The sequence below is a fragment of the Camelus ferus genome, chromosome 11 (genome assembly GCF_009834535.1).
Source record: "Camelus ferus isolate YT-003-E chromosome 11, BCGSAC_Cfer_1.0, whole genome shotgun sequence".
In the NCBI taxonomy this organism is placed as follows: domain Eukaryota; kingdom Metazoa; phylum Chordata; class Mammalia; order Artiodactyla; family Camelidae; genus Camelus; species Camelus ferus.
Genome location: NC_045706.1, coordinates 4372119 through 4397632, shown reverse-complemented (window position 1 = coordinate 4397632; position 25514 = coordinate 4372119). Strand labels below are relative to the sequence as shown.

The 25514-nt window shown below is 47.1% G+C and overlaps 1 protein-coding gene across 1 annotated transcript; it reads right to left on the bottom strand.

Moving 5' to 3' along the window:
- Nucleotides 1-4753: 4753 nt before the first annotated feature.
- On the bottom strand, nt 4754-16744 carry CLRN3 (clarin 3). The gene is made up of 3 exons (XM_006179653.3): nt 16200-16744; nt 9944-10123; nt 4754-5371 (listed from the first exon to the last, which is right to left on the bottom strand). Exons 1-3 carry the CDS (start codon nt 16426-16428, stop codon nt 5091-5093), a joined length of 690 nt encoding a protein of 229 aa, XP_006179715.1. The 5' UTR covers nt 16429-16744; the 3' UTR covers nt 4754-5090.
- Nucleotides 16745-25514: the final 8770 nt, after the last annotated feature.

The following is a 25514-nucleotide window of genomic DNA, read 5'->3' as shown; positions in this document are numbered from 1 at the left end:
TAGTAACATGTAATAAATAAAAAATGATCACTGTGAAAACTTAACTGGTCTTAACTTCTAATATGATAAATATCCACAGACATTTGCCGTAACAAAAGCTCTGTAGGGTCTTCAATCAAATTTCAGAGTACACAGGGGTCCTCCTGAGACCGAGAGTTTTGAAAGCTCCTGATCTTCAGCCACAGGCATCTTTCATGCCACCTGCCTCTACAACCCTCTGAAGAAGTTGTAATCATCTGTCTTGCTGTTAAAATTCTCTACAAGTTTTTATTTGATGGAACAAGTCCATGATGGCCACATCTTCACGGAGGCGTTGAGATTAATGTTTATCTAGAGCAACACTGGAGGGGGGTGGCATTTTATCGGTTGGGGGTGCCATTAACTGACGTGGGTTACAGTATAGCCAGGAAGCCCTCTCAAAGGAGCTGCATTCACAGCAGGAGATGGGACATCCCCGGGTGGGGATGCTCAGGACAAAGCCACTAGAGCTCCTGGACACAGGACCTCGGAGTTGCCTCAACCGTGCACCACCAGCTCCTGGCTGCTTATTTATAAATAAAAACTAGGAGGAGTCTGGAAAACAGAAGTTTCTTTTTTTTTTTTCTTTTTTTCTCCCCAAATGCCTCATTGTGGAACATGAAGTGAAATTTTCATGTCTCGTCAAGTTCACCTGATTGTCATCATCATTCATTTGCTGGCTTTTGTTGGGCAAACGCTGAAGGGAGCATTTCAGCAACACTGCCCAGCAAAGGAAGACCCCACGGAGCAGACCCACTGCGTCCCGCGCGGGGGAGCAGCAGCTTTCGTGAAAACAACTTTCACAGGAATGTTCGCTGGGAAACACTTATGACGTACGTCCTGAACACTTGGAACTTTGACCTCTTCACATTCTGTGTTTAAGTGTTTCTTTAAGCATAACTTAGTGAAATTAAGAAGAAAAAAAAAAGAACTTAAAGGTTCCTAAATCTTCCTTGACCCTTTTATTTCTTATTTTTAAATGAGGAAGCAGAGACAAGAAGCCCTTAGCTTGCTGTATTTGAGCTTCCCCGCTCCTCCATGTGACCCGTGGGCCAGATCAGCTCCTCTCAAAGGTCACAGCATTGGGGGTGGGGCGAAGGCACGCCTTTCTTGGAGGAGCCTTCTCAATTAGCTCAGGTTCTCCTTTGAGATGACCCCGAAGACGTTCTGCTTGAAACTCAGCATCCGTCTGTCCAGCCGCACTGCAGGCTCATGTCTCCTTCATACGTCGCTGGGTTCCCAGCTCCTGCCTCCTGCCTTAAATACACTAAGCGCTCAATAAATACTTGTTCAGTGTATCCACTGCAACCTGTCTCTAAACACATCTGCTTGTGCCTTCTGCACTTTATCACCTGCCTTCAGTAGAATACGTAATCTCTAGTCACCACGGTGACGGGGCCATCAAGGAGAGGCTGGTCCGTCCCAAGTACATAAAGATAACATGCGATGTGTGGTGTCTGGTGAAAACAGTTAAATTTTTAAGCAAAAAGAGAATGATCAAGCACTTAGGAATCCAGAAAACTCAGTTAACCCCAAGTGCCACATACCAGGGGGACACCTGATGGAGGCAAAGGTCTAGAGCTTGGACGTGCACTTGGGACTTTCTACGACTCTGATGCACATGCAAGGGGCCACTGTGAGATTACCAGCCCCCAGCCCCACGGGAGACATGGCAGACAGAGGGTCTGCGCTGGAATCTCTGCTCAGCCCCTCCGTTGCAGGGGGAGTGTGGACACAGCACTCACCCAGTGTAAGCCTCGGTCCTCATCTGTAAAATGGGGTTAATTATAAACCAGCACGTGCTTTTGCAGAGCAGATTCAACGAACTCTCACCTGTAAGCATTTAGGGGAAGCTCACACTCATAGACAGTGACGCTGGTTGTGACCACGCTCTGTCCCGGAAGACCCTCCATCCGTGCTCGGAATTAGAAAAGGAGAAGCTCCTGCTTCCGGAAGGGAGATTTCCACGCTGACCACTGTGCTGAAGGGCCCTGCTTCAGGACAGCCTCAGGGGCAGGGCGTTCCACCGGGGGTCACGTGTACAAATTCCCAGTCTGCCTGTCTTGGTGAGGAGGGGGAGATGGGGGGCAAGAGGGTTGTTCATTTCTTAAGTAGTTTGTTTACTATATTCAACATCTTGTAATAACCTTTAATGAAAAGGAATATGAAAATGAATATATGTATGTGCCTGCATGACTGGGACACTGTGCTGTGCGCCAGAAACCGACACATTGTAACTGACTGTACTTCAATTAATTAAAACAAATGGTCATGAAATACAACGTGTTTCTATCTAAATTTTTATTTCTCATTAAACATCTAAACATTTTGAAAATTGGAGTTTCATGGTCTGAAGCCCACTAACACTTTTTTTTTTTTGGCAACTAGGACATTGTCTGGAGTTCTCACTGGTGCTGTAATAATTTTCCGAGTCTTTGGGCAGGGTGAGAAGACACAGCGGGGAGGGCTGGGTGTCCTTCAGAGCACTCAGGGCACTAAATGTCCCACAACTCCCCATGCCTCCACTCCTCCTTGGGTTCAGCTGTAATAAACCAGTGACAAAGATCACCGTGAGTAACCAGGCCTCCCTTTCTATTTTAAGAAGCACAAAGTCCTTTGGTCATGGGACCCGCTGCCCCATCTGGGTGTGTGTAGGAGGGTCACATCTGGGAGACCCCACCCTTTCCAGTCCGGCTGACGATTTATTTGAAATAAATGAGGGGCCTTTGCCTGAACAAGCCGCTCCTTTTCGTTCTGAATGAACCAGATCCCAGTCCACGGTGAGACACACAATGCAGTGAAACGTGGCGCTCAGTGCCCCAGGGCCACCCCAGCAAGACCACGCTGCCCGCAGGGAACCCCGACCCCACCCACTACCCCCCGACACCGGTCCCTGAGCTCCATCCTCCGCCAGATGCAGACAAAATGTTTCTGGAACTGAATCAAACAAAGGTGAAAAAGAACAAGAGCTCAGAGACTGGTGTTTTGTGGCACTTTGCCACCTGCCAGCTTTGGATGCCCGGGCGAGTTTAACCTCCCTGGGTTTGAGTTGTCTGTTGCTTGCTCGTTTACAGAACAAAATAATTCTTAGTGTGACAGCTGAAGGGGCAACACCCTCTAGCTCTGCCTGCTCCCTGTTCTGTAAGGGAGGGGTGGCCCCACGCACCTTACATCCCTGCTCATGGTTATTCTTGCGGCACTGAGAGAAGCCTGGTACTGTGAGCCCATTTCACAGATGCTTGCTGAGGTTAACTTCTCCACCCCGGGCATCCTGACTGCAGAACTTCCCGGCTCAGTCCCACACTGGTTGCCATGTCTATTATTTATTACTTACTTTTTTGTCAAGAGGAAACAGAAGCTCAGCAAGAGGAGTGACGTTGCCTACGAGATGTCAGAGAAGTCTGTAAACAGAGCTCCAGCTGTGTCCCCATGTCCCCATGTCCTGGGAGATGGGGCTTTCCTGGGTTGAGGACAGAGAATGAGGATCAGAGAGCAGATCCCACCCCCGGCTGTAGGGAGGCGTCAGCCCTCCACGCCCCTGGCTGGGGGACCAAGGCCCTTGGGGGACCTGGGTGCCAAGGTCAGGAGAGCTCTGTGGGGCTCTGGGGCCAAGGAACCTGGCTTCTTTACAAGCTGGAATTTCAGAATCAGAAGGGCTCCTGCTCTGGAACTTTGCTTGGCACCTGCCTGCACTTTGCAGACCTGCAGGTTCCTAGGGCTTCCAGGAAGCCAGTCAGAAGGCAGGAGCCTGCTGACATGTCTACCTGTTTGGTCACATGTCACTTACCAGGTGCCAATACTGTATGGCCCTGTGGGGCCGGCAGCAGGATGGTTACTTAGACCCAGAGAAGTGGCATATCCAAGGGGACAACCCTCCCTGCCCTGTCTGATCCACACACTTTGATGAGATGATCAAATAAAATGGTCATGATGATAGCAGAGCTTCCCTGGAGGTCACCCCCGTTTCCCGCCGTGTTTTGGAAGCACCGGCGGAGGAGCCCCATCACCTTGACGGTGGCGCAAAGCGTTGCCTTCCCCGAAGTTGTTATCACAGACTCATGTTCTTAGAAAACCGAACAGCAAGATGCTTTCCATGGTAACGCAGCTCATCGGAACAGGACCGCGTCGGGGCACTAGGGGTCATGTCATGCTCCCTGAAACATCCTCATTTCACAGAACAGTTTGGACTCCTTCAAAACAGTGTTTCAAGTGGTTTCATCACAACAAACGTGAGAGAACGCCTTTACTAAGAGTTTTAGGACAGCAAAGTACTATCCAGCGGCTGGGCGGGGGGCTGCTTGAGGGCGACGCGCTCCCACCTGACCACCTGCCCCTGTGTCAGCGCGGCAGCTACGCAGCCCAGGGCGGGTTGCTGTGGTTTTTAAAACTTGCTGCAATGTTACATTTCTATTTTGACTGAATTCACCACAATCTTTTTAAAGCAAAAATATATTTAGCCTTCTTAGCATGTAGGCTGCAGGGCTGAAATTTTTATCTTTCCTTCATCTTCTTGCTTTCTGTCAGCATTTCTGTCCACCGCTGAGTTTGAGCTATGTCAGTGGTCGAGGGTCCAGAGGACCAGGGCATCCATCCCTAAGTCTCTCCTTTTGTTTCCAACACCTGGTCTTGCAAAGACAAGTTCTGATGCCTCTGTGCCTGGAAATCTTAATTCACAGAGTGGGATAAACCTCCACGGCCCCTCCTGAGGAGAATGAGATCATAGGAGCAAAGCGCCTTGAGCAACTCAAAGGGAAGGTGTGCAGCACAAACCTTTATTACTTAAGAGAGTGAGGCCGGGTCAGGAGGGGTCACGGGCTCCCGATGGTCCCACCGCTCTGAACTCTCTGTGGACCGGAGGGCCCTTTCACGTCCCCGCCCTCGTGGGAAGAACCCTTTCTCAAGGACACATCATTCATGAAGAACACAGTGTCATGAGCTACAGAAACTGTCACAGAACGACAGGCAAGCAGCGCTGCCCCTTCCCTGATGGCTGCCTGGGTAAGTAGGCGGCGACCGCTCGGGAAGCTGGCAGATGGCAGAGCAGACCTAACGGCCCAGCGGGGATACAGGATTCAGAATAAAATTCCGTCCCTCGGGGCATATTCCACGGGCTTTTTCTGCTCCTGCTTCTGCTGGTATCTGGCCTTCTGGTAGAAGACGATGATGACCACAGTGGTGATGTTCAGAAGGATGACGAGCAGGACGAGCCAGAAGGAGTACCCGTAGCTGTGCGCGGCCCCGTGGTGCGTGGAGGCCGGGTAGTTTGGGTACAGCTGCTGCGCCAGCTCTCCCGACAGACTGTTGGCCTCTGTGTTTCCCACAAAGAGCACCATGGCCACGAACACGAAGGACGCTGAAAGGAAGATGTGTTTTGTAAATGACATGGTTATACGTGTTTAAAGGTCACTTTTTTCACTTATCAAACGTGTGCTCCCTGGGTATCCTCTGAACGCCTATACTGGGGTTTACTCTCATCATTGAACAGCGGGGAGAATGTAACTGTAGGACACCAGCTAGATGCTGGGTCCGCAACGCTAATGACAGTGCAGGGCAGTGTGTGACCGGAGCAAATGTTGGGCTCAAACCCTTTCTGAGGGAGCTGCTCTGCCCACTCCCTCGGGCAACGAACGCAGCAGGATTGCTGAACGAGGGAGTGAAGAGATGACTGAGACGAGGGTCAACAGGGAGGCTCTCTAGAGGGGGCCCGCGGGATGGAAAGGCTGACGAAGTGCAAATGGCAGAGGCAGCCTGACAAAGGCTTGTGATGGGCAGCGAGCTCAGAGCATCCGCGTCCGTGCGACACAAGCCCAGCTGGTAGGGGGGGCGGTCCTGGGGGTCCTAAGCATGGGCACAGAGGATGAGACCCACTGAGGAGCTCCGAACGTCGGCTCAGGAGCTGGCATTTCATTCTACACACAGTGGAGTACAGCTTTTAACCAGGAAGGATCTCTTTCCTAAACTCATTTTAGACGAGCGTTTAAAGATTTTATCTTCCCTTTTTCATTCTTTACAATGCCCTCCACTGGAGAACATTCCTTGGGGCTGACTTTGGGAAGCCCTCTTGGTCTGGTGAAGGAACATAGTTCTGGAGTCAGAGAGAGCAGGGTTCCGGGGCGCCAGCCATTGGCCTTAGGACATTTAACGAGCTTCTCTGAAACACCTTCTTCATCTTGCAAAGGGGATGAGCCAGAGTCACAAAGTAGACCCCTGGTTGCTTAGGGCTGGGGCTGGGCTGTGGGGAGGGTTTCCTTCTGAGGTGATGAAAATATTCTAAAGTCGACCGGGGTGATGGTTGCACATTTGGGTGAATATACTAAAAATCATTGAAGTATACGCTTTAAATGGGTGAACTGCATGGCATGTGAATCATGTCTCCACCTAGCTGCCTGAGAAGGAGGGGAGGGAGGGTCAGGAGGCAGACATCCCGGGCTCATGCTGCTGCGCTGAGCCGTCCGGTGAGCATGCCAGGTGGCTGCCGGGGAACCCCGGGACTGAAGTCCTTTGGGACACATGCCCAGTGACTTCGTCTGCTGCTACTTGCCCAGGACTAGACAGATACTTTGGGATCAAACGTGTCCTGGCCGTAGCCTGCACCCGGGGAGGGCCTGCAGAGGCCCTGATTAGAGGGCTCCTGTGCGAGGGTTTTCGCTCTCCGTGATGACAGGCTTTCATCCTCACAGTGATGGTTTTATTTCTTAATAATAAAAGCAGGGGGTGCACACAAAAGCCCCTTCCTCTGTGCGCTGTTTGGCTCACACCCCTTCATTACCCTTCATTTGGCTCCTGTGAAGTTCCTCACGAGGGCTGAGTCATACCGGGACAGGATGGGAAAGGGCTGAACACTTTCTGAAGTGGGCGAATGTGGCTCCGATGGAAATCGGGGGGGGGGGGGGCGCACGGACAAGGATGGAGACGCCTCTTACTGCCTGCTTCTCTAGCTTCCGGGACAGAGGGTCTGCGGGGCCTGGAGGAAGCCCCATGGGAGAAGGAAAACCTCCGAAGGCTCAGATGCCAGCTTCCCGCCGTGGCCTCTCTCCACCGGGCCATCGGACCTACCGGGTTACCCTCTGCTCTCAGGTTCCTGGGCTGAGGATCAAGTGTGTTGGAGCAGACCATCTGCAAAGGTCTCTCCGGCTCCAGCATCGTCTCTCAGTCTCCAGCTCTGTCCCCTGTGGTCAGGGCCGGGACACGCCAGGCCAGGGTCAGAGGGCACAGAAGCCCGGGAGGTGATGGCTGCTTTTTTCTCCTCAGAGGAGAAGCCCCTCCTGTTCCTTCACTCCCTCTTCTTCCTGCAGCCGAGGAGCGTGTGTGCAAGCCCAGCCTGGACAGGACTTTGCAGCCTCCAGGACCCCTGAGGTGAGCCGGAGCCCTGCCCTCCTGCCGCGGTGACCCGAGGCGAGGATACAGCAGTGGCGTGTTTGTGCACAAACCCTTCTGCAGGCTGAGCCTCCTGTGAACCAGGCTTTCATGAAGTTCTCCAGCCAAACTCGGCACAAGTCTGCTGATCGGAGCCTTGGGATCCAGAGGATGTGAGGGGGTTAGGAGGCAAAGCCAAACCTGAACAGAGATCGTCCTGGGCCCCTGCCAGAGGCAAATCCCCTCCTTACACATCCAAGTCTCTGCCCATGTCTCTGCCCACCTCCCCGCCTCTCTGTGTGTCAGAACTTGCCCGGAGCCTGGAACGGAATGTGCATGAACTTGCTCCTGCCAAACAATTCTTGGGAAGTGGGGGGTGGGGAGGCTGCCAGTCTCCTTTTCATGTTTTCCTCCACAAACGTGCGTCAGCCTCTGCCCTGCGCAAAGCCAGCATGTACGCAGAGACTGGAAGACAGGGTTTCCTTCCTGCCGAGATAAGGGGTGGGCTCCAACCCTGCAGGCTGTAGACAGAGCAACAAGGGCCAATTTTGTCCCGCTGGCCCCACGTCCAGCCCTCCCCTCTGCCACTAGTGCCTGACGCTCCTCTTGGAACTGCTCCCCCTCGGCCCCAGCTCCAAGGTGGTCAGTGTCCTCAGCCAAGGTGGGTCGGTCAGTGAATTCAGCCCTGCCGGCCACAGAGGCTGCTCCAAAGATGGACAAGAGCAATTTCAGTGAGAGTCAGATTTGGGAGAAAAAAGAAGTCTTTTCTCCTGGGGTTGCCGCATACGGTGATGCGCCAAGAAGGGCTGGCAGCCATCTTGCCTTTAAGAGGACCAGCTTGGCTGCTGAATGACAGAGGGGACACTAGAGGGGAACAGAGGTCTGACAGCGTAGATTGAGACCCTAGACCCAGCTGTACCTGAAGCCCCTGCTTCCCATAGCTTCCTAATCATATAAGCAAAAATTAATCTATTTTTCACCCTGGCAATGAGTGCCAATGAGTCTTGCCTTTGGTTTGGCTGACTGAGGCGAGCTACAGGCATAGGAATAGCCTGGGGCAAGGAGCGCTGGCGTCTGGGCGAGGGTCTCTGAGTCTGGAACCAAGGGCCTCAGCTCTGCCGTGAGACGGGGAACAGGCGTACCCATTCCCCAGGATGGCTGTGCCTGGCACACAGTGGACGCCCTTTAAATGTGGGCGTTTGTTTTTACCACCAGGGAATAAAACCCAAAAGGAAAGGAGAGGGAAGGTGGTGTGAGGATGCGGCTAAACCAGCCTGACCCCAGATGCTCAGAGTTGGGAGGTGAGTGTGCAGCCAGCCCCAGGTTCCCTGTTGTCCTGGATCAGTGATTATAAATTGCACGTGTTTGACCAGTGCGTTGCACGGCTCCCCCTCGTATCCACACTGGACTGGGGCTGGCTCACACATCTTCTCAACCATTCATCTGAAAAAGGCCTCAGTGGAGGCGTTTACACACTCGCACCAGCCAGGGCTGCAGTCAGGCCTCCCTTCCCCCAGGAGCTGGGCGCTCAGCACACCACTGCGAGAGCCCGCAGGCGCGGGCCCTTCCAGCCACCTGCGACAGACAGTGGGGATGGCCTCTCACAGAAAGGCAGGAGGAAGCTGCCCAGAGTTCATTCTCCAAGCCGACATTTCCTGAACCTTAATATCCAGAGCACCTTTCTTGTCCCTCAAAGTTTCTGATCTGTGTTAAAATGTACCACCTGACGCTGACAAGAGGCCACTTCCAGAGCCGCCCCGTCAGTGGGACAGGCTCCTTCTGATCCGATCTGGAGATCAGGTTTTCATGGTGGAGAGAGGGAGACAGCGAGAGAGCAGGAGAACCCAAACCCGGCTGCCTGGCAGGGCAACGGGGCTCCCACCTGACCACGCCTCTTAGCGGGCGTGGTGGGTGCCGAGCCCCTGAGGACCCAGAGACAGTCCAAACTACCGTGACTCAAGCTGGGATCCGCTTCCCAGCCCCCACCCACACCTTCCCCACAAACACGTAACACAGCCGGGCAGCCCCACTCAGCGACACCCGGGCTCACAGGTCACCCACAAGAAGGGCGTTGACCCCAGATTCTCCAAAATGACAGTCTCTGTGGTTCTCTGTGGCACACTCATGGTTAGACTGTAGGCCAAGCTGACTGCTGTTCTGTGGGGGCAGGGAGGAGACTAAATAAAAGTGTGCACATGTGTGCGTCTGTGTGCACGTGTGTGCTTCTGTGCACCACATGGAGCCTAACTGGGAGTCGACACGTAGCAAGGGTCCAGTGAACCTTTCTTTGATTTATGTGCTTTTTGTGTAACTCCTTACATTAGATGCTCAGAGGCGAAGACTGGGTGTGTCATATATTTTAGCACCTAACACGCCCTCCTCAGATGGCTCCTCGCCTCTCACGAGTGCATCTAAAACAGAGTTTTTTTTCCAGAGATGCTGAGGAAATGCTGTAGGCTTACAAACACAAACCCCAGCCCCCAGCACGCAGCTCAGCACACAGGAGGCCAGGGCCAGGGACAGAGAGGACGTCTGCGCCACGGGCGCCCGCCTTGCGGGCGATACTCACCGCTGAGCCCGCTCCAGGTGTGCACCCCCACCGGGCCCAGGAACGTCTGATAGGGGTTGCCGACGCTGTTGTAGAAGGTGAAGCCAGAGCTCAGCAGCGAAGCGAGCAAACTGAGGACCAGGAACAGGATGACCACGGAGTGCAGAGTCTTTTGGGAAGAATTGTTCAGTTTCCCTAAAACTAAAACAATGTTCGGTAAGGATGCGGCGCCAAGTGCAAAGATCGACTCTGGACCAGAGGGCTGCCCCCCCACCCCCCAGCCTCTCTCCACATTCTACCTGCTTAGGCACTTGGGTTAGAAACTGTCAACATTTTCACATGATTTGCCTATTCCTTAAGTGCACGGAGCGCCAGACTTGTATAAAATGGAACACAAACGCCCTGGGCCGTTCGCCATCAGTTCCCGCTTGGCCATTCTCCTCTTTCTAACCACCACCACCAGCCTCCCTCTGCGTCTGCTTCCTCTGCTTTCTCCCTTGCACACAACACAAAATGACCAGACCCCAGAGGCGCACTGTCCCCACTCACACCTGTGAACCCAGCCATGCATTTATAAAGCCCTTCCAAGAGCTGCCAGTGCGTTTTAGGCCCTTAGGAGATTGCCACCACGTTAAATGAAGCGTTTACCAAGATGTTCTGTGAAAGTCACAATGACAGAAGGGAAAAAGTAAGTTGGGAAAAAGACTTCAGAGTCCTTAGGAATACACTGACCACACCACCGGGAATGGCAAGGTGTAGAACCGTGGTGGCGGTGGGTAAGAAAAGGCGAAAGCTTCCTTCTTTCCATTCCTGTTTCTCAGGTCCTGCGGGAGACACTCACATCCTCACCCCAGAGCGGCCTTAAAGAACAGAAACCAGACGGCCATGGAAGACTCCCTGTCCCAGTGTGGACGGCGTGTTTCAAAGTCCGGGGCCCTGGGATCTGGTGAGGCCCCCGAGCACGGGAGCTGCCGAGCCCCCTGCTGAGCTGCAACCCGGCAAGGCGGCCCTTTCCGTCACCACTTCACCTGAGTCACTTAGGAGTCCTCCATCCTGCGTCTCCATGACACTTCCTTGGATCCTAATGCTGCATTTGGAGGAACACAGAATTCTCTCCCCCTCTCCTGCCTGGGAGCCTTTCCCTATATTTGAAGAGGGGAATAAACTCCAACATGTTCTCTGTAAGATGTGATTTCAAAGCTCCTGACAGCCTGGCCCCGGCTCCGCACGCGCTTAAGTTTGACCCTCCTTCCCCAAGCGCCCTGGCCAGGGGCTCGGCTCTCCCTATGAGGCCTGACACTACCCAGGCAGGGCCCCATCCGCTCTCTCCATTTCCGAACATCTAAATGTTATCAGTTCAGATAGTTTTCTTTTCACATCAGCAGCACTCTATGAGGGAGATAGAACTCCTGTCCTCAGAGGGAGGGTGGGCATGAAAGAGATGTGGTCAGCAAGTCTGCCTTCAGATGCCCTGGACATGAAGACCCTCGTGTGTGGGAGACTTCATCCTGAGGGCCATGCCACATGGCCATGCCCAGGGCTGGAAGCGTCCGCAGACCAAGCAGGGACACCAGGCCAGGAGCACAGGGCTGAGAGGAAGGGTTGGGCAGCAAAAGCCCACAGAGAAGAAAGGGGGCAGGAGAGAGAAGGGCCAGGAGAAAGGACAGGTGAATGTCGTCCCATGTGAGCTCAGCCACGCAGCCCTCCAAGCCCTGTGGGAGGCAGGAGAGGACAGAGCGGCGGGACCGCTCAGCAGCATGGAGGCGATGACCTCACCGTCCCGGCTAGAGAGCATTCTGCCCCTTCAGTGAGAGACGGGCCTGGGGGCAAAGCTCGGCTCACACACGTCCAGTCTGCTGCCTCCTAGAGGAGCCCGGCCCCGTCACCGTTTCTGTTAATGACCTGTAGACAGAGCTAAGTTCTCAGCAGGGCCCTCTTGGCTATGTGTTCCAGGGAAGAATTCTAACAAGGTTAAACTGAAAACGGGGTCCTCCCTGTTGCCCAGGTGGCGATGGGTGGGGGCCGACGGGCTGCCTGCCCTCCAGGGGCCGCTGGGCTGGGCAGCTCCCGGGGCGTGACCTCAGCTCCTGCTTCCTCGCCTGACTCACCGCGGAGATGCGGCAGCTGGGGGACTGGCACGGCTGTAACCGAGCACACATCTATTTTGAAACTAGTGGAAGGTGACACCAGAGTAGGAAGAACAAGACACAGGACACACCTGTTCGGAGGTGCAGGGTCAAAGGTTGCAGATACTTCAAAACTGAGTCACCACTGGGAAGAATTTTTCCCCATTCCGCAGTCACCTAGCCTCGCCCAGAGCACGAAAGAGGAAACTCCAGCAGCGAATCACAGGCTTGCTGGGGACGAAATGAACTCTGTCCTTAGCCAGTGAGAAATAATTTGAATACATAACCAGAAAATAAAAATTTCACTGTGGGAAGAATGTCACGTGTGGAAGGTACCTGAAGCGCCCTGGGGGAGCTTCCTTATAAATTCTATAAACAGATGCTCATTTGCAAGTGGTGAACGTTCCACATTTTCAGAGTAAATTAGAAAGTGACGATCAGGGTAAGCTTTGTTGGTGACTGTTGGTGAGAGCTAACAGACAGGCGTTCTCAAAAGGGAGTCAGTGTGGAGCCTCCTGACTCACACTTTTCTATAAATTAATGTGACAATTTAACTTAATTTGAACTGTCATATTTAAAAATTCTATCTCAGCATCCTGAATTCCCTGCCACACAGGTATGACAGCTACATCTCCCCTCCCCTTCCTGGCTCAGAACTCAGACAATGAAAGCTGGGAATTTGGTGAAAGTTAGCAAGAATGAAAGAACAATCAACCCCCACAGCATCTGACAGCTGCTCTCTGCCTACAAAATTAGCAAATACATGCTGTTCTTTTTTTCTTCCTTTGAGGGGCCACGTGTCAGAATCGAGAAAGCCATCTCACAATTGGAACTGATTGTCCGCATTCTGGCAGCCCCAGGAGAGAGGCCACAGCTCCCGCAGCTGGGAGGCTGCAACGTGCAGAAGTGGGGTCCGCCGGGCACCCGGGCTTCCTGTGCGTGGATATTTATATTCGAGCCCCACTTGCCACCCGGCCCTTCTAGCTCCGGTTTTCAGTAGGTCCTCGGAAATTAAAGGAGAGTTGGTGGCTTTTTTGTGGGAAGGCAGAGGCGGGAATGGCCTCCACCCTCTCCTGAAGCAGCTAGTCACCAGGGGCCTCAGTGGGGCTCCTCCATCCCTGGACCACAGCGTATCCCTGGATGAGCTCATTAACTGCACAGATCCCGGGGTGTGGCCTGGGAGCTCCCCTAGGATGTCCCAGCAGATGCCCCCAACCTCAGGGAGATTGATCAGGGTTCTATCCAGGAGAAGGGTCGGGGGAAGCCTTTTCTGCCCCCCGTAGGCGCCACCTCCCAGTGCGGTCATGTCTCAGGGGGCAAATGATAAACCTTTCCTCGCTGGGGAAAAGTATGGGGGGGGGTGCGGTGGAGGTGGGCAGGTCAGAGTGGTACGGAGGGGCTTTTTGCAAATTCTGGAGACATAAACCTCCTTGTTCTTCAGTTCAATCGTTCTTGAAATTAATTTACTTTTGCAGCAGATTCACTTTCCTCATTATTTTTAGCTTCAGCCAATAGCACAACTTAGAGTTCCCTGAGAACAAACAGGGTGGGTGGAGAAAAGAGACAGGTGGGCAGGGGAAAGGCAGGTTTGGGGTGAAACTCCCCCTTGTGCTCACAGCGACCGGCACACACCTTTGCCCTGCAAGTAGTGCCAGCTGTTGGATTTAACTGATGCCAGGGGGCAGGGAGTCCTTCTCTAGAAAGACTAGATGGTGAGTCCACCCAGGCAGCAGCTCTGTGCAGTTCCGCTCAGGAGCCAAGCCCCTCACTCATGTAGCTGCTCATGGAGGGTTTTTGGAACTGAAATTATGTATCCAGAACTGTGGGGATAGCAAGGCAGCGTGCTCAGTGGCGGGCACAGAGCACTTTTCCTCTAGACGTTGGATAAGTTGGGAACGAGGCTGGTAGGTCTCCAGTTCAGTCTGAGCTGCCCAGACAATCTACTGACACCATGGAGGGTGTCCTCACTGGGTCTGACTGAGTATTTTCCCCACCAGTTGATGTCTTGTTGGTTGAATTATTTTGACACCAACTCATCCATCATCACTTCACGTTGCTCTTTCTTTTCACAATCTCTAGCCCCAAAAGGGCACCGGGTGATAAATCCTATGCAGAAATGTAGCAGAGCTTGCAATAGTCATGACTCCTTGGAGATTTCAGTGTGACCTCACCCTAGCTGAGACACTGACATGGGTTAACTTTCCATATGTAAAGGCAATGTGTCCCTGCAGGGCAGGAAAGGGGCATTGCCCCCGATTCTGTTGTCCTGCCAATGGTTGGTTTCTGCTTGGAAAGAAGCCCCGTGTGGTCGTGAGACCCGAGCAGGAGAGCAGCCCTGTCTGGCTGCAGCGGTGCGGCTCTGCTCCCCAGGGACCGCATCCACGCACCTGCAGCAGCCGAACCACCGTCTACACTCAAGTCGCATGACTTTTCCCTCTCTGAGAGGACTGTTTGCAAGTGTTCCCAGCTCAACGATTGCTAAAACCATCAGCACTGAAAACCTCCCGGGCTCTGAGGGATCCCAGCAGATATCAGCCCCAGCAACTGTGCAGCGCCTCTGTGACCAGGAGGTGGTTTATCTTCAACAGCGTCTGGACTGATTGGAGATGGTGACTTGTGGTTGGAGGGTGGCTCTCCAGTAACAAAGGACAAAAGTAAGAGTAGGAAAAGCAAATGCAAATATTCCACCTCCTTGTGGGCCTGCTGTTGCCCTGCAGTGCCTACCAGACCCTGCCGCCTTTGGGGCTGTCCTTGACCCAGTTGTCCCTGCCCTCCCAACACCGCCGGGCTCACGTCCCTCCCCCAGGGTCCCAGAGCCAGGCGCTGACCAACGCAGGCCTCCTGCGAGCTCCCCTGGATGCAGGGAGCCAGGGATCTCATGGAAGCCATTTAACTCAAATTGGAATCAATTGGTTCCAAACAGACACTGTATGAAAATCAAAAACTTCACAAGATGTTATCTCATATTTCAAACAATGTAGCTGTGTCTGGAAATTCGGGAACTAGTATAAGTGTTGGTTTTGAAAATGCTCTTCACATAACCAAAAGGGTGACTGAATCTTTGAAAATCTTAGTTTCTAGTTGTTGCAAAGTGAATATTCCTCATTTTTCTGAGGAGCTGAGGCTGGGACCAGGGGAGAAGTGTTAACGCTGCTAAGCCCCTGAGGGAGATGCTGCTTTTCCTAAGGTCTAAAAGACAAATCTATAATTTGGAAATGTAACTACATAGCTCTGGATTTAAGGAGATCATTTCATTAATAAAATCACAGAGGAAGGGTATAACTCAGTGGTAGAGTGTGTGCTTAGCACGCATGAGGTCCTGGGTTCAATCCCCAGTACCTCTGTTAAAAAACAAGTTAATATAAATAAATATACCTACTTACCTCCCCCCCAAAACAAACCAAAACTAAATAAATATAAATTTTTTTTAAAAAATGAAGTCACACATTAGAGCTAGAACTTGGAGCTAATGTCAAGTCTCAAACTCCCACCATTGCGCATTGCATGAGGACCAAACATTACATGTGTACAAGGTAGAAAATGATGTACGTTTATAAGGGTATTATTGGATAAGAAATCAGAAAAAAAAATTTAGGAATTCCTATAAAATAGTCAATTAATAGAATTTATGGAGATGTAATATCAGTTCCATTAGCAGTGAGATATTTTGCAGGTAAGAATTGGTGGAAGAAATGCACTTGAGGTACTAAGAATAAGAAATGGCCCACATTTTCCACTTTATTTTCCCCTTGCGTAGCTGCCACTAATGGAGTTCTGGACAGAGGCTCTTGCTGCAGCTAAAACTCCACTGTCAGTACAGTTATAAATGCTGACCCTTGTGGCTGTTGGATGCCATATTGGGCTCCACATTTCTACCTACCCATTCACTGAATAAACTTGGTAGCACCATTTGAACATAGCCTCTGCTCAGCTGATTTAGACTCTTCTGCTAATAGACACAGCCAGAACTGAGGAAGCTGAAATCATGATATGGTGAATTTTCAAAATTAAAAATACATGTTCATATTTACAGCCCAACTCAAAGCTTACAAGGCAATTACTGTTGAATGGCTGTTTGGCCCAAATATAGGATGAGTCTTACCCAGTTAATTCAGCCCCACTGTGCCCATTCAAATTAGTTTCTCGTTTACCTTCAAAATTCTTGTCCGATTCTGCAAGTCCGTGACTCAGTTCTTGAACACTCTTACCACGGAAGAGTCCGTAGGTGATGATCACGCTGCCATTCGAAGAAGAGTCACTAATGGCAATGGTACTGCTGATCCATTCTTTAGTCGCAAGAATGGAGCAGATTACAATGAAAGCCCCCAAGCTTGTGAGAAAGCTGGATAAGAACATGCACGTTTTCTTTGTCGTAGGCATTTTCCCAGGAAAATAAGGGTCCAGGGGTGAAAAAGCGAAGATTTTTTAGTAATATTTTTGGACCTTCTCATTTGGAGTCCAGTATTGAGAAAAGAAGTCTAACAGCTTCTTGTAAAATATAAAACCTTGCTCACCATGAGGAGGAGCTACACAAATGAACGTTAAACTATGAACATGATCATAAAAATTTACAGCACCTGAACTTTGGTCCAGAGTAAGAGGTTGCTATGGTTACAGCCAACCAACTGAGCAACGGCTGGGCATGATCCTCCCAACGCTTCCTCCATCACACAATTAATCTGTAACTCTTTTTCAAGTGCCCTAGCAGCGAGTTCAGCCTACCATGTCAGCACAGGTCTAGAATTCCTAAATACGGAGAGAGCAATGGATCTGTACCTTCCCCCCCAAAAAGTTGCTGATTCTAGCAGCCAACAGGCATAGAGTCTCAATGACCAAGGATTAATGACTTGGCCCTAACAACTGTTCTAAAAGGAAACTCTAAGGAGATGAAGCCTTTGCTAGAGGTACTGTGGAGTGGAAAAGGAACAGTTTGCATCTTACTTTTAGACCTTGTTAGAGAAATACACCTTCCAAATTTCCTCTTTCAAATTGCATCATACCTACACATTATGGAAGCCTAACTCGAGAGGTTCCATCTTGCTTTCCCTTTGGTTCTCTGATGGAAGTGGTCCTGAACATCCCTGCTGTAGGTCTTTGTGCCTCCTGTCCACCCTCTCTGTTGAGTAGTGAATAGCTTCTGAATGATCACTTCTGGCCCTCAGAGAAACTCCCCTATTTGTCTAGCAGATCGTTTCTCAAGAAAATAAGTAGATGCTCACATTGTGCACACTTTTTATTTATTCTTTATCTGACTATAAAGTAATATTGTACATGCACACTCTCATCTTGTACTTTTCTTGGACAGCATCGAACTTCTTTGTGGAATGAATTGATAGTGCCTGTCTTTCCCTCTAGAATAACTGGACTATGGGCTCCAGGAGGTGGACGTGTTTGTTTTGGTCTCCCAGGGTCTGTCAGAGAGCAGACATTCTGCAAATATTTGTTGAAAGAGTTATTGGAGGTATATGCACGATACTCCACTATTGTGGGCACTCATATCACTTCAATCTTTAAACTATTTCTTCCTTGTTAAGGAGCTATTTTGTAAAATGATTATCTAAGAGTTTCATTTTTATTACTTCTAGTTTTCTATAATTTTAAACAAAGAATGTGATCTTACAGTATTTACTCTGGATTTTATCAATTTTTTGTCATCAAATGATAATCTACTTTTATGAATGTTTGCAACATTTTATGTCACTTGATGATATTCCATTTTATGGACTTACCATCACTCATTTAACAATGTTCTCTTTTGGACATTTTGCATATTACTGGATTTTTTTCCTCATATAAACTTGCTTGAATACAGATTGTAAATTACAGCCTTAGGATAAGTTCCTAGAGAAGAATTGCTGGTTCAAACAGACATTTGTAGATTTCTGATACTAAATCCAAATTGTCCTTCAAATTGGCCTCCGACAGAAAATCCCACCAGCAGTGTATGAGAAAACACTCTTTCCTACAGTGCTGGAAAATGCTGGCTACTAAGTTTTTGAATTATGGCCATTTTTATAGGTAGTATTGCATTTATGTTACAATTCTATGATCTACTTTTCTGTCACTGCAGTTTAACCTTTTCTAGAATTTCATAGAATAGTATATAGTCTTCCTTATCTGGTTTGTTTTGAGATTCTTCTGAATATCCCAAAATTTGTTTCTCCATTTAGCAGTTGATGGATATTTGGGTAGATTCAAGTTACTGACTATTTTGAGCAAAGCTGTTATGAACGTTTGGGTACAAGCCTTCGTGTGGATGTGCACGTTTCTTTCCCTTAGATAATATACAGGAGAGGAATTGCTGGGGCATGTGGTGAATGTATCTAACTTTTGAGGAAACTGACAAAGTGTGTTCCAAGGTGGTTGTACCCATGTGCGTTCCCACAAGCAGTGTGTGATCATTCCAGTTGTTTCATATCCTCATCGACACTCGCTATTATCGGTTTTTAAAAATTTGGCGTTATGATGAGTGCTTAGTAGTATCTCACTGTGGCTTCGGTTTGCATTCCACAAACGTTAATGATATTGAACATCTTTTTACGTGCTTATTTTTTACATACTTTCTTTGTAGAAGTGTTTATTTAAATCTTTTGCTCTTTTCTTAAATTGGCTTGTCTTCTTTGTGAATTTTCAGAGCTCTTTATATTGCATACCTCCATGGAAGTCCTTTACTAGATATATGTTTTGCATCTGTTTTCTTCCAGTCTCTGGCTTATCTTTTTTTAATTTTTTTATGGTGTCTTCTGAAAAGAAATATTTTTTTAATTTGGGTGAAGTGTAAGTACCAATTGTTTTTATTTTGAATTGTGCTTTTAATGTCGTATTTAAGAAAACTTTGCCTAACTCAAGATCAGAAAGATAATTTTCTCCTATGTTTTCTTCTAGAAGTTTTATAATGTTAGTTTTTACACGTAACGTTATTTGCTTATTCGAGGGTTTTTTTTTAAATATATATGGTATGAAGTAAGGGCTGAGGTTCATTCTTACACATGAGGGTGTGCAATTGATTAAGCTTGATTTCTTTTATGAATTATCCCTTCCTTAATGAATTGCCTTGGCAGCACAGATGACCACATTTGTGTAGGTCTCCTGCTGGATTCTCTATTACAAGGTCTTTCTTCCCAACCCTGTGTAAACTCCAGGAACTGTTTGTCACATCACTTTCCAGCAGCTCTTTTCCCTTGGCCTCAGAGAGCTCCCTCTCACCTGTGCGGACCAGCCCTCAACCAAAGATTTGCAATCCGCAGATCTCTAGAGCTTGTCTGTGCAGCAACCTCTCTCTGGTACTTTGCACCATCAGTTATAGCCACTCCTGCTTCCCCAAACTCTGGTCTTCCCCTCTTCAACTCCTGCACCATAGCCTGTGTGCCAGTTCCTCCTTGGGAACTCCCTGGCACGGGGGTCACTCTCACCTCATTTGTTTCATTTATCTCAGGAATTAAAGCACTGTGCAGCCTGATACTAGATATCGGAACCTAGAAACCATTCCTCTATATGTAATTTTTGTGACTGTTTTATGATTGGAAGGCCAGTCTGGTCCCTGTTCCTCCATCATGCTCAGAGGAGGCAGTCAGATTTATTCTTGAATGACAGCATGATTACCACATCTGCTTCCTCTCAGAATTTTGTATATGTTCCTCTGTTGTCTTTTGACATTGAATGTTGGTGTGGGAGAGTCTGAGGTCAGCCTTATGTCTTCTCTCTGATTGTGACTTTTCTATTCTGATAGCACAGTAATAAAAGTCTTTATTCGTGAAACACAGTCACTTGACCTGAATACGTTTTGTATAGATTATAGTTTATCATTTTTTTCTCAGTCTTTTCAATCTGCACATTGGGTTCATTGCAGATGCATTTTTGCGTATCTTATTCTGTACTGTGAGCTCTTCTTGTTGAAATCTTACCTTTAGGCACACCAGTCACTCCTGCATTGGGCTACCTTTGACGTCCGTCTCCACCATTTCTCTACTTGCTCTGGTCTCTGTCTTTAACCTCTGTACTCACCGTTCACTCGCCTCTGTGATGGTAACTCATCAAGTCTTTTTTGAACTTACATATTGAATCTGAAACTGTGTGGTTTGGAATTTCAATTTCTTTTCCCTGTCCTCTCTATTGTTTTACTGTCTCATTATTCACTTCTTATTTTAATAAATCCTCCTTACTCCACGCCCTCGCACACAACACACACGCAGAGAAAACCGCCTCTGTTGCACCGGGTGTTTATCCAGCACTTCCGTCTTCCTTTCCTTTGCTGTACGTTTACATCGTCCCTTCGGCATTTCGTTTTATCTTGCTTCTGCTGAGCCTGGCCAGCTCTGTCCAACCATCGCTTGGCTCCAGTTCATTGTGAGTGGTTCCCCCTACATCCTTCTTACCTTTTCTGGGCTCACTTTGTCTCATCTTCCCCAAGCTTCAGCTTTTGGCTGGATGACTTTCTTTCATGTTTCCACCTGAACGCATCCAGAAGGAAAGCAAGTGCTCAGCTTTGACAAAACACCTGAGTCAGGTTGACTGAAGCTCACACACGCACCAGGTCAGGGAAGCCCCATGCGTGATGCTGTGCAGGTTGACGCCCTGCTTGTTTCTCCTGGCTCTGCTCCTGACTTCATGGACTTCTTCCCTTGTCCAGAACTTCTATTTTCTCAGCTTTAAGTTATTACAAAAAACAATTACATGCCTCCACCCTGCCCAGAAATCTCTGGACATTATTTTAGCTCTAATGCTGTCGCACATCTACATCCTAGAGTTGCAGGGAGGACATCTTGCTACTGGAATGGCTTTTGATTCATTTTGAGTCAGGGGAGGCAGAATTTGTGATCTTGCTTCAAATCAAGAACTTTCTCCTGCTAGGTTTGGAAATCTTAGAGGGCATGACGTTGGAGACTGTCTCGCCCCACTGTCAACAGTGAAAGGAGGCCTGGGGCTCCTCCAGGAACAGGGGCTGCATGAAGGATGGGCTGGGACAGACAGAGCTGGGCGTGGGACACCAAAGGAAAGTGACGTCAGAGCCTGTGCTGTAGAGGCCACTGCAAAGGGAAGATGGCCTGGAACATGAAGCCTTTATAGATGGGACGAGAGTAAGGCCGAAGTCCGGGATGAAGTTCACACCAGGAGCTGGGAAGAGGCTCTGCCTCATGACTGCCTGCGGTCCTGTCATTCCAGGTCCACTGCTGCAGTTTCTGACATATGGGAAACTTCATCTCTATCGCCTTAATAAGTTTTTCTGTATTAATATTTTTATAAATTAATTGAGTATGACACTATCTGCTTTAGCCTAGTTACAATAAAATCTCAGATGATACACAAACATGAAAATAAATACCTGAAGATTAGTGTGCAATTCGTATATGAAAGTTTTAAGTGGCCAGCTCTGTACTACCCACTGTCCACAGCCATCCCAGACCTCTTCCATGCTGATAGCTTCTAACGGAGTCCTACCTTGGAAAGAGCTGGTCTGGCTGATGTGAAGAATCAGAAAGCACTAGGACAAGCTGTTAGCTTTTTTGCTTTTTACTACAATTTGAGGCGGCTGATTTCTTCTTCTGTTTACCATGCAGGTTATTAAATGTGAGCATTTTTTAAAATCACAAATATGTGTCTTACAGCACATAGAGCTCTAGAATATATAAAGGGATTTTATTTTGCTATTTTTAATTAATTCATGTACATTTTTGCTTTTGTTACAAAATGTATGTGGCTTTTGTGTACTTTAGAATCATTTTAATAGGAAAACTGCCTAGATATGAGCATAATTTTCCATTAAAAAAGCAATTTTTTATACATAAAAGCCTTTGTTAACATTGTGATGCTTCAGGAAATTAAACATTTAAAAACTAAATTTCTATCCTGCTTTAATAACTGATAAGAACTAGCTATCTCCTATTTACCAGGAGAGTTTCCTTGGTATTTCAGAGCAGCATCATATTCTTATTACTAACATTTTCCTCAATTCTTGAAGCAAACTGAAAATATATACAAAGCCAAAACTAAGTGAGTGATAAATCTTTCCACAAGTGATAATATTCAGTGGATTACAGGCACTAATTTCATGGTTAGAAATAAAGAAATTAAGTCATTTCACTCTGCCAGAAATCTATTGAAGGCCTTACAGTTTCTCAAAGAAGTTGAAGGAAAATATACTTTGGCCAAAGCATTAACCCTTCCGAGAGACCTTGTAATTTTTGCGTGAGGAATAGGAGGGAATTCCACGCACCACTGGAGGCAGATCATGGAAGGTGCTGAACGGTTTTATTATTTGGCCTTCCAATGGTGTTTACTGTGATTTCTAGGTGTCAGTTTACTTAAGGGATTGAATCAAACTTTCTTAGTCATAGAAGAAGAGAAGTAGTTAATGTTATTTGTCATAAATGGAATGGTCACCTACATTCCTACTCACATATGTGACAACTTATCTCTGAAGAATTACACACACACACATACACAAACACACACACACACACAGATGTACTGCTCATCTGTTTTTAAAAACAACCTGGTTCTAGTGACCAAGAATTCTATATTCACATATACTCTCATATAATTGAAATGACATATGAATGACATATAGACAAGGATATTCCTCATAGTTTTTTTATTTTTTTTTTTATTGAAGTATATAGTCAGTTTACGATGTTGCATCGATTTCCCGTGTACAGCATGTTTCAGCCATACATACTCATACGTATATTTGTTTTCATATTCTCTTTCATTATAGGTTACTACAGGACATTGAATATAGTTCCCTGTGTTATAAATAGGTCCTTATTGTTTATCTATCTTATATATTCTATTTAGTATCTGCATATCATATGGTATAAGAAAGATCATATGGTATTTTTCTTTCTCTTTCTGGCTTACTTCACTTAGAATGACATTCTCCAGGTCCATCCATGTTGCTGCGAATGGCATTATTTTATTCTTTTTTATGGCTGAGTAGTATTCCATTATATAAATATACCACAGCTTCTTTATTCAGTCATCTGTTAATGGACATCTTAGGTTGTTTCCATGTCTTGGCTATTGTATATAGTGCTGCTATGAACATTGGGGTGCATGCTTCTTTTTGAATTAAAATTCCTGCTGGATATATGCCCAAGAATGGGACTGCTGGATCGTATGGTAAGTCTATTTTTAGTTTTTGAAGAGTCTCCATATTGTTTTCCATAATGGCTGCACCAAACGACCTTCCCACCAACAACGTGGGAGGACTCCCTTTTTACCACAGCGTCTCCAGCATTTATCATTTGTGGACTTTTTAATGATGGCCATTCTGACTGGTGTGAGGGGATACCTCATTGTAGTTTTGATTTGCGTTTCTCTGATAATTAGCAGTACTGACCCATTTTTCATGTGCCCATTGGTCATTTGTATGTCTTCGTTGGAGAATTGCTTGTTTAGGTCTTCTGCTCATTTTTGGATTGGTTTTTTTAATGATTAAATTGTATGGGCTGTTTATATATTGTGGAAATTAGCCCCTTGTCAGTCTCATCATTGCAAATATTTTCTCCCATTCCGTAGGTTGTCTTTTTGTTTTACTTACGGTCTCCTTTGCTGTGCAAAAGCTTATAAATTTAATTAGGTCCCATTTGTTTATTTTTGTTTTTATTTCTATTGCCTGGGTAGACTGCCTTCAGGAGAACATTGCTAAGATCTATGTCAGATAATGTTTTGCCTATGTTTTCTTCGAAGAGGTCTGTAGTGTCTTATCTTACGTTTAAGTCTTTAAGGCATTTTGAGTTTATTTTTGTGTTTCATAGCTTTTTTTGTATTAGAAGCTGACTGGCAATAACCTACGTAGCCTACAACAGAAGCATAAATACATTTTGGTGCAACCACATAGTGACCTCAGTGGCTAAGATGAGGTATGTCTGTTAGTGCTAGTACAGAAAAATATCCATATGTTGCAATTTAGGTAACAGAAAATTCATATATATAAATACATATATTTGTTTGCCAATCCTTAATATTCCTCTGGAAGGATAGAGAAGAAACTGGTGAGTAACTGTGTCTCAGGAGAGGGGAACTGATTAGGGAACAAGGAAGCAACGAGGCTTAAATCTGTCACGGTGTCACTCTTTGAACCTTTTTCATTTTGAGCCACATACATGTGTTTTTTAAGTACAAAGTTAACTACTATTTCAATAACATAACCACATTGACTTACTAAACTAATTGCAATTCTGAACAGCACATAAGCTGAAACTTGAATTGCTACATATATATGTATATAATATTAGTTGAGTTCATTAGTTCAAACATCAGTCACTCTGCACCTATTAAGGTGTCTGATAAGTGTTAAAGATACAAAAATGACTTAGACTCAGCGTTGGGAGAATGGAGTCATATAAAGAATTAAACAACAATGCAATAAATATTTTAAATAAAAGTGGGAAGTCCAGTTACAGCCAGGGCAAAGTAATGAGTACGAAACTTACTTTCCTACTACATAAAAATGTGTAAAACTGGAAAAGCATATGTGGTAAAAAGTTTTTTTTTTTTTTTGGTCAATAGAAGGCTGTGATCCTTGACAGAAAGGAAACATGTGACATGATTACAACATTAAACCCAGCATTCTGCCTGGGAAGCTTTCTACACGGCAGCACAGAGAAGTAAATCCCAAACAGAAAGCAACCGATTTCGGGGTGGAGCAACAGAAATCCAAGTTTGTGGATACTGAGGAGGCTGGAATGTGTGATGCAGGGGGCCGAAGCAGAATAAAGCTGCAGAAAAGGAGCCCTCGTGGTCTATATAATGGTCCCTGAAGTTTGCCATATAACACTAACTTGTACGTTACATGAAACCTCACGGAGCCTGTCATAAAACTGGGGCTACTCCTGCCCTGGAGTAGGGATTTCTACAGACGTATTGTAACAAAAGCTACAGCCAATCAAAAGTCTCAAGAATATTGCATACAGCAAACAACTTAAAAAATTAGACATGCAAAGGAGCAGGAAAATAATCAGGACAGAAAAACAAGAGATACACATTTAACGATGACACACATGTTAAAATTAGCCAAGAACTAGAAGTGCTATTATGAATATTTAAAGGATTTAAAGGAAAAGCTGAATACAATAAACAAACATAAGAGGAACCTTGGCAGAGAAATAGAAGTTATTTTTAAAATAACCAGATGAAAATCCTATGACATAAAAATAAAATATCTGAAATGAAAATTTCACTGGATGGACTTAACAGATGATTAAACACTCTAGAAGGAAAAAAATCAGCAAGCTTAAATATACAGCAATAAAAACTGAAACACAAAGAAGAAAAGTGGCTTAAAAGTTTAAAAACTTCAGTGACCTATGGGACGATATTAGGAGATATCATGTACATATAAATGAAGTCCCAGAAATGGGGGCCAGCAGAAAACATTTTTGAAGAAATAATGGCTGAAAAATTTCCAAATCTGATGAAAACTAGAAACTGGTATTATAAGCTATATTACATACATTGTAAATTAA

Coding starts and splice junctions, on each gene's coding strand:
- CLRN3 (XM_006179653.3), bottom strand. CDS start 16,428: ATGCCTACGACAAAGAAAACGTGCATGTTCTTATCCAGCTTTCTCACA. Junction 10,124..16,199: donor ATCGGACAAGAATTTTGAAG/GTAAACGAGAAA, acceptor ACATTGTTTTAG/TTTTAGGGAAACTGAACAAT. Junction 5,372..9,943: donor CACCTGGAGCGGGCTCAGCG/GTGAGTATCGCC, acceptor TCTTCCTTTCAG/CGTCCTTCGTGTTCGTGGCC.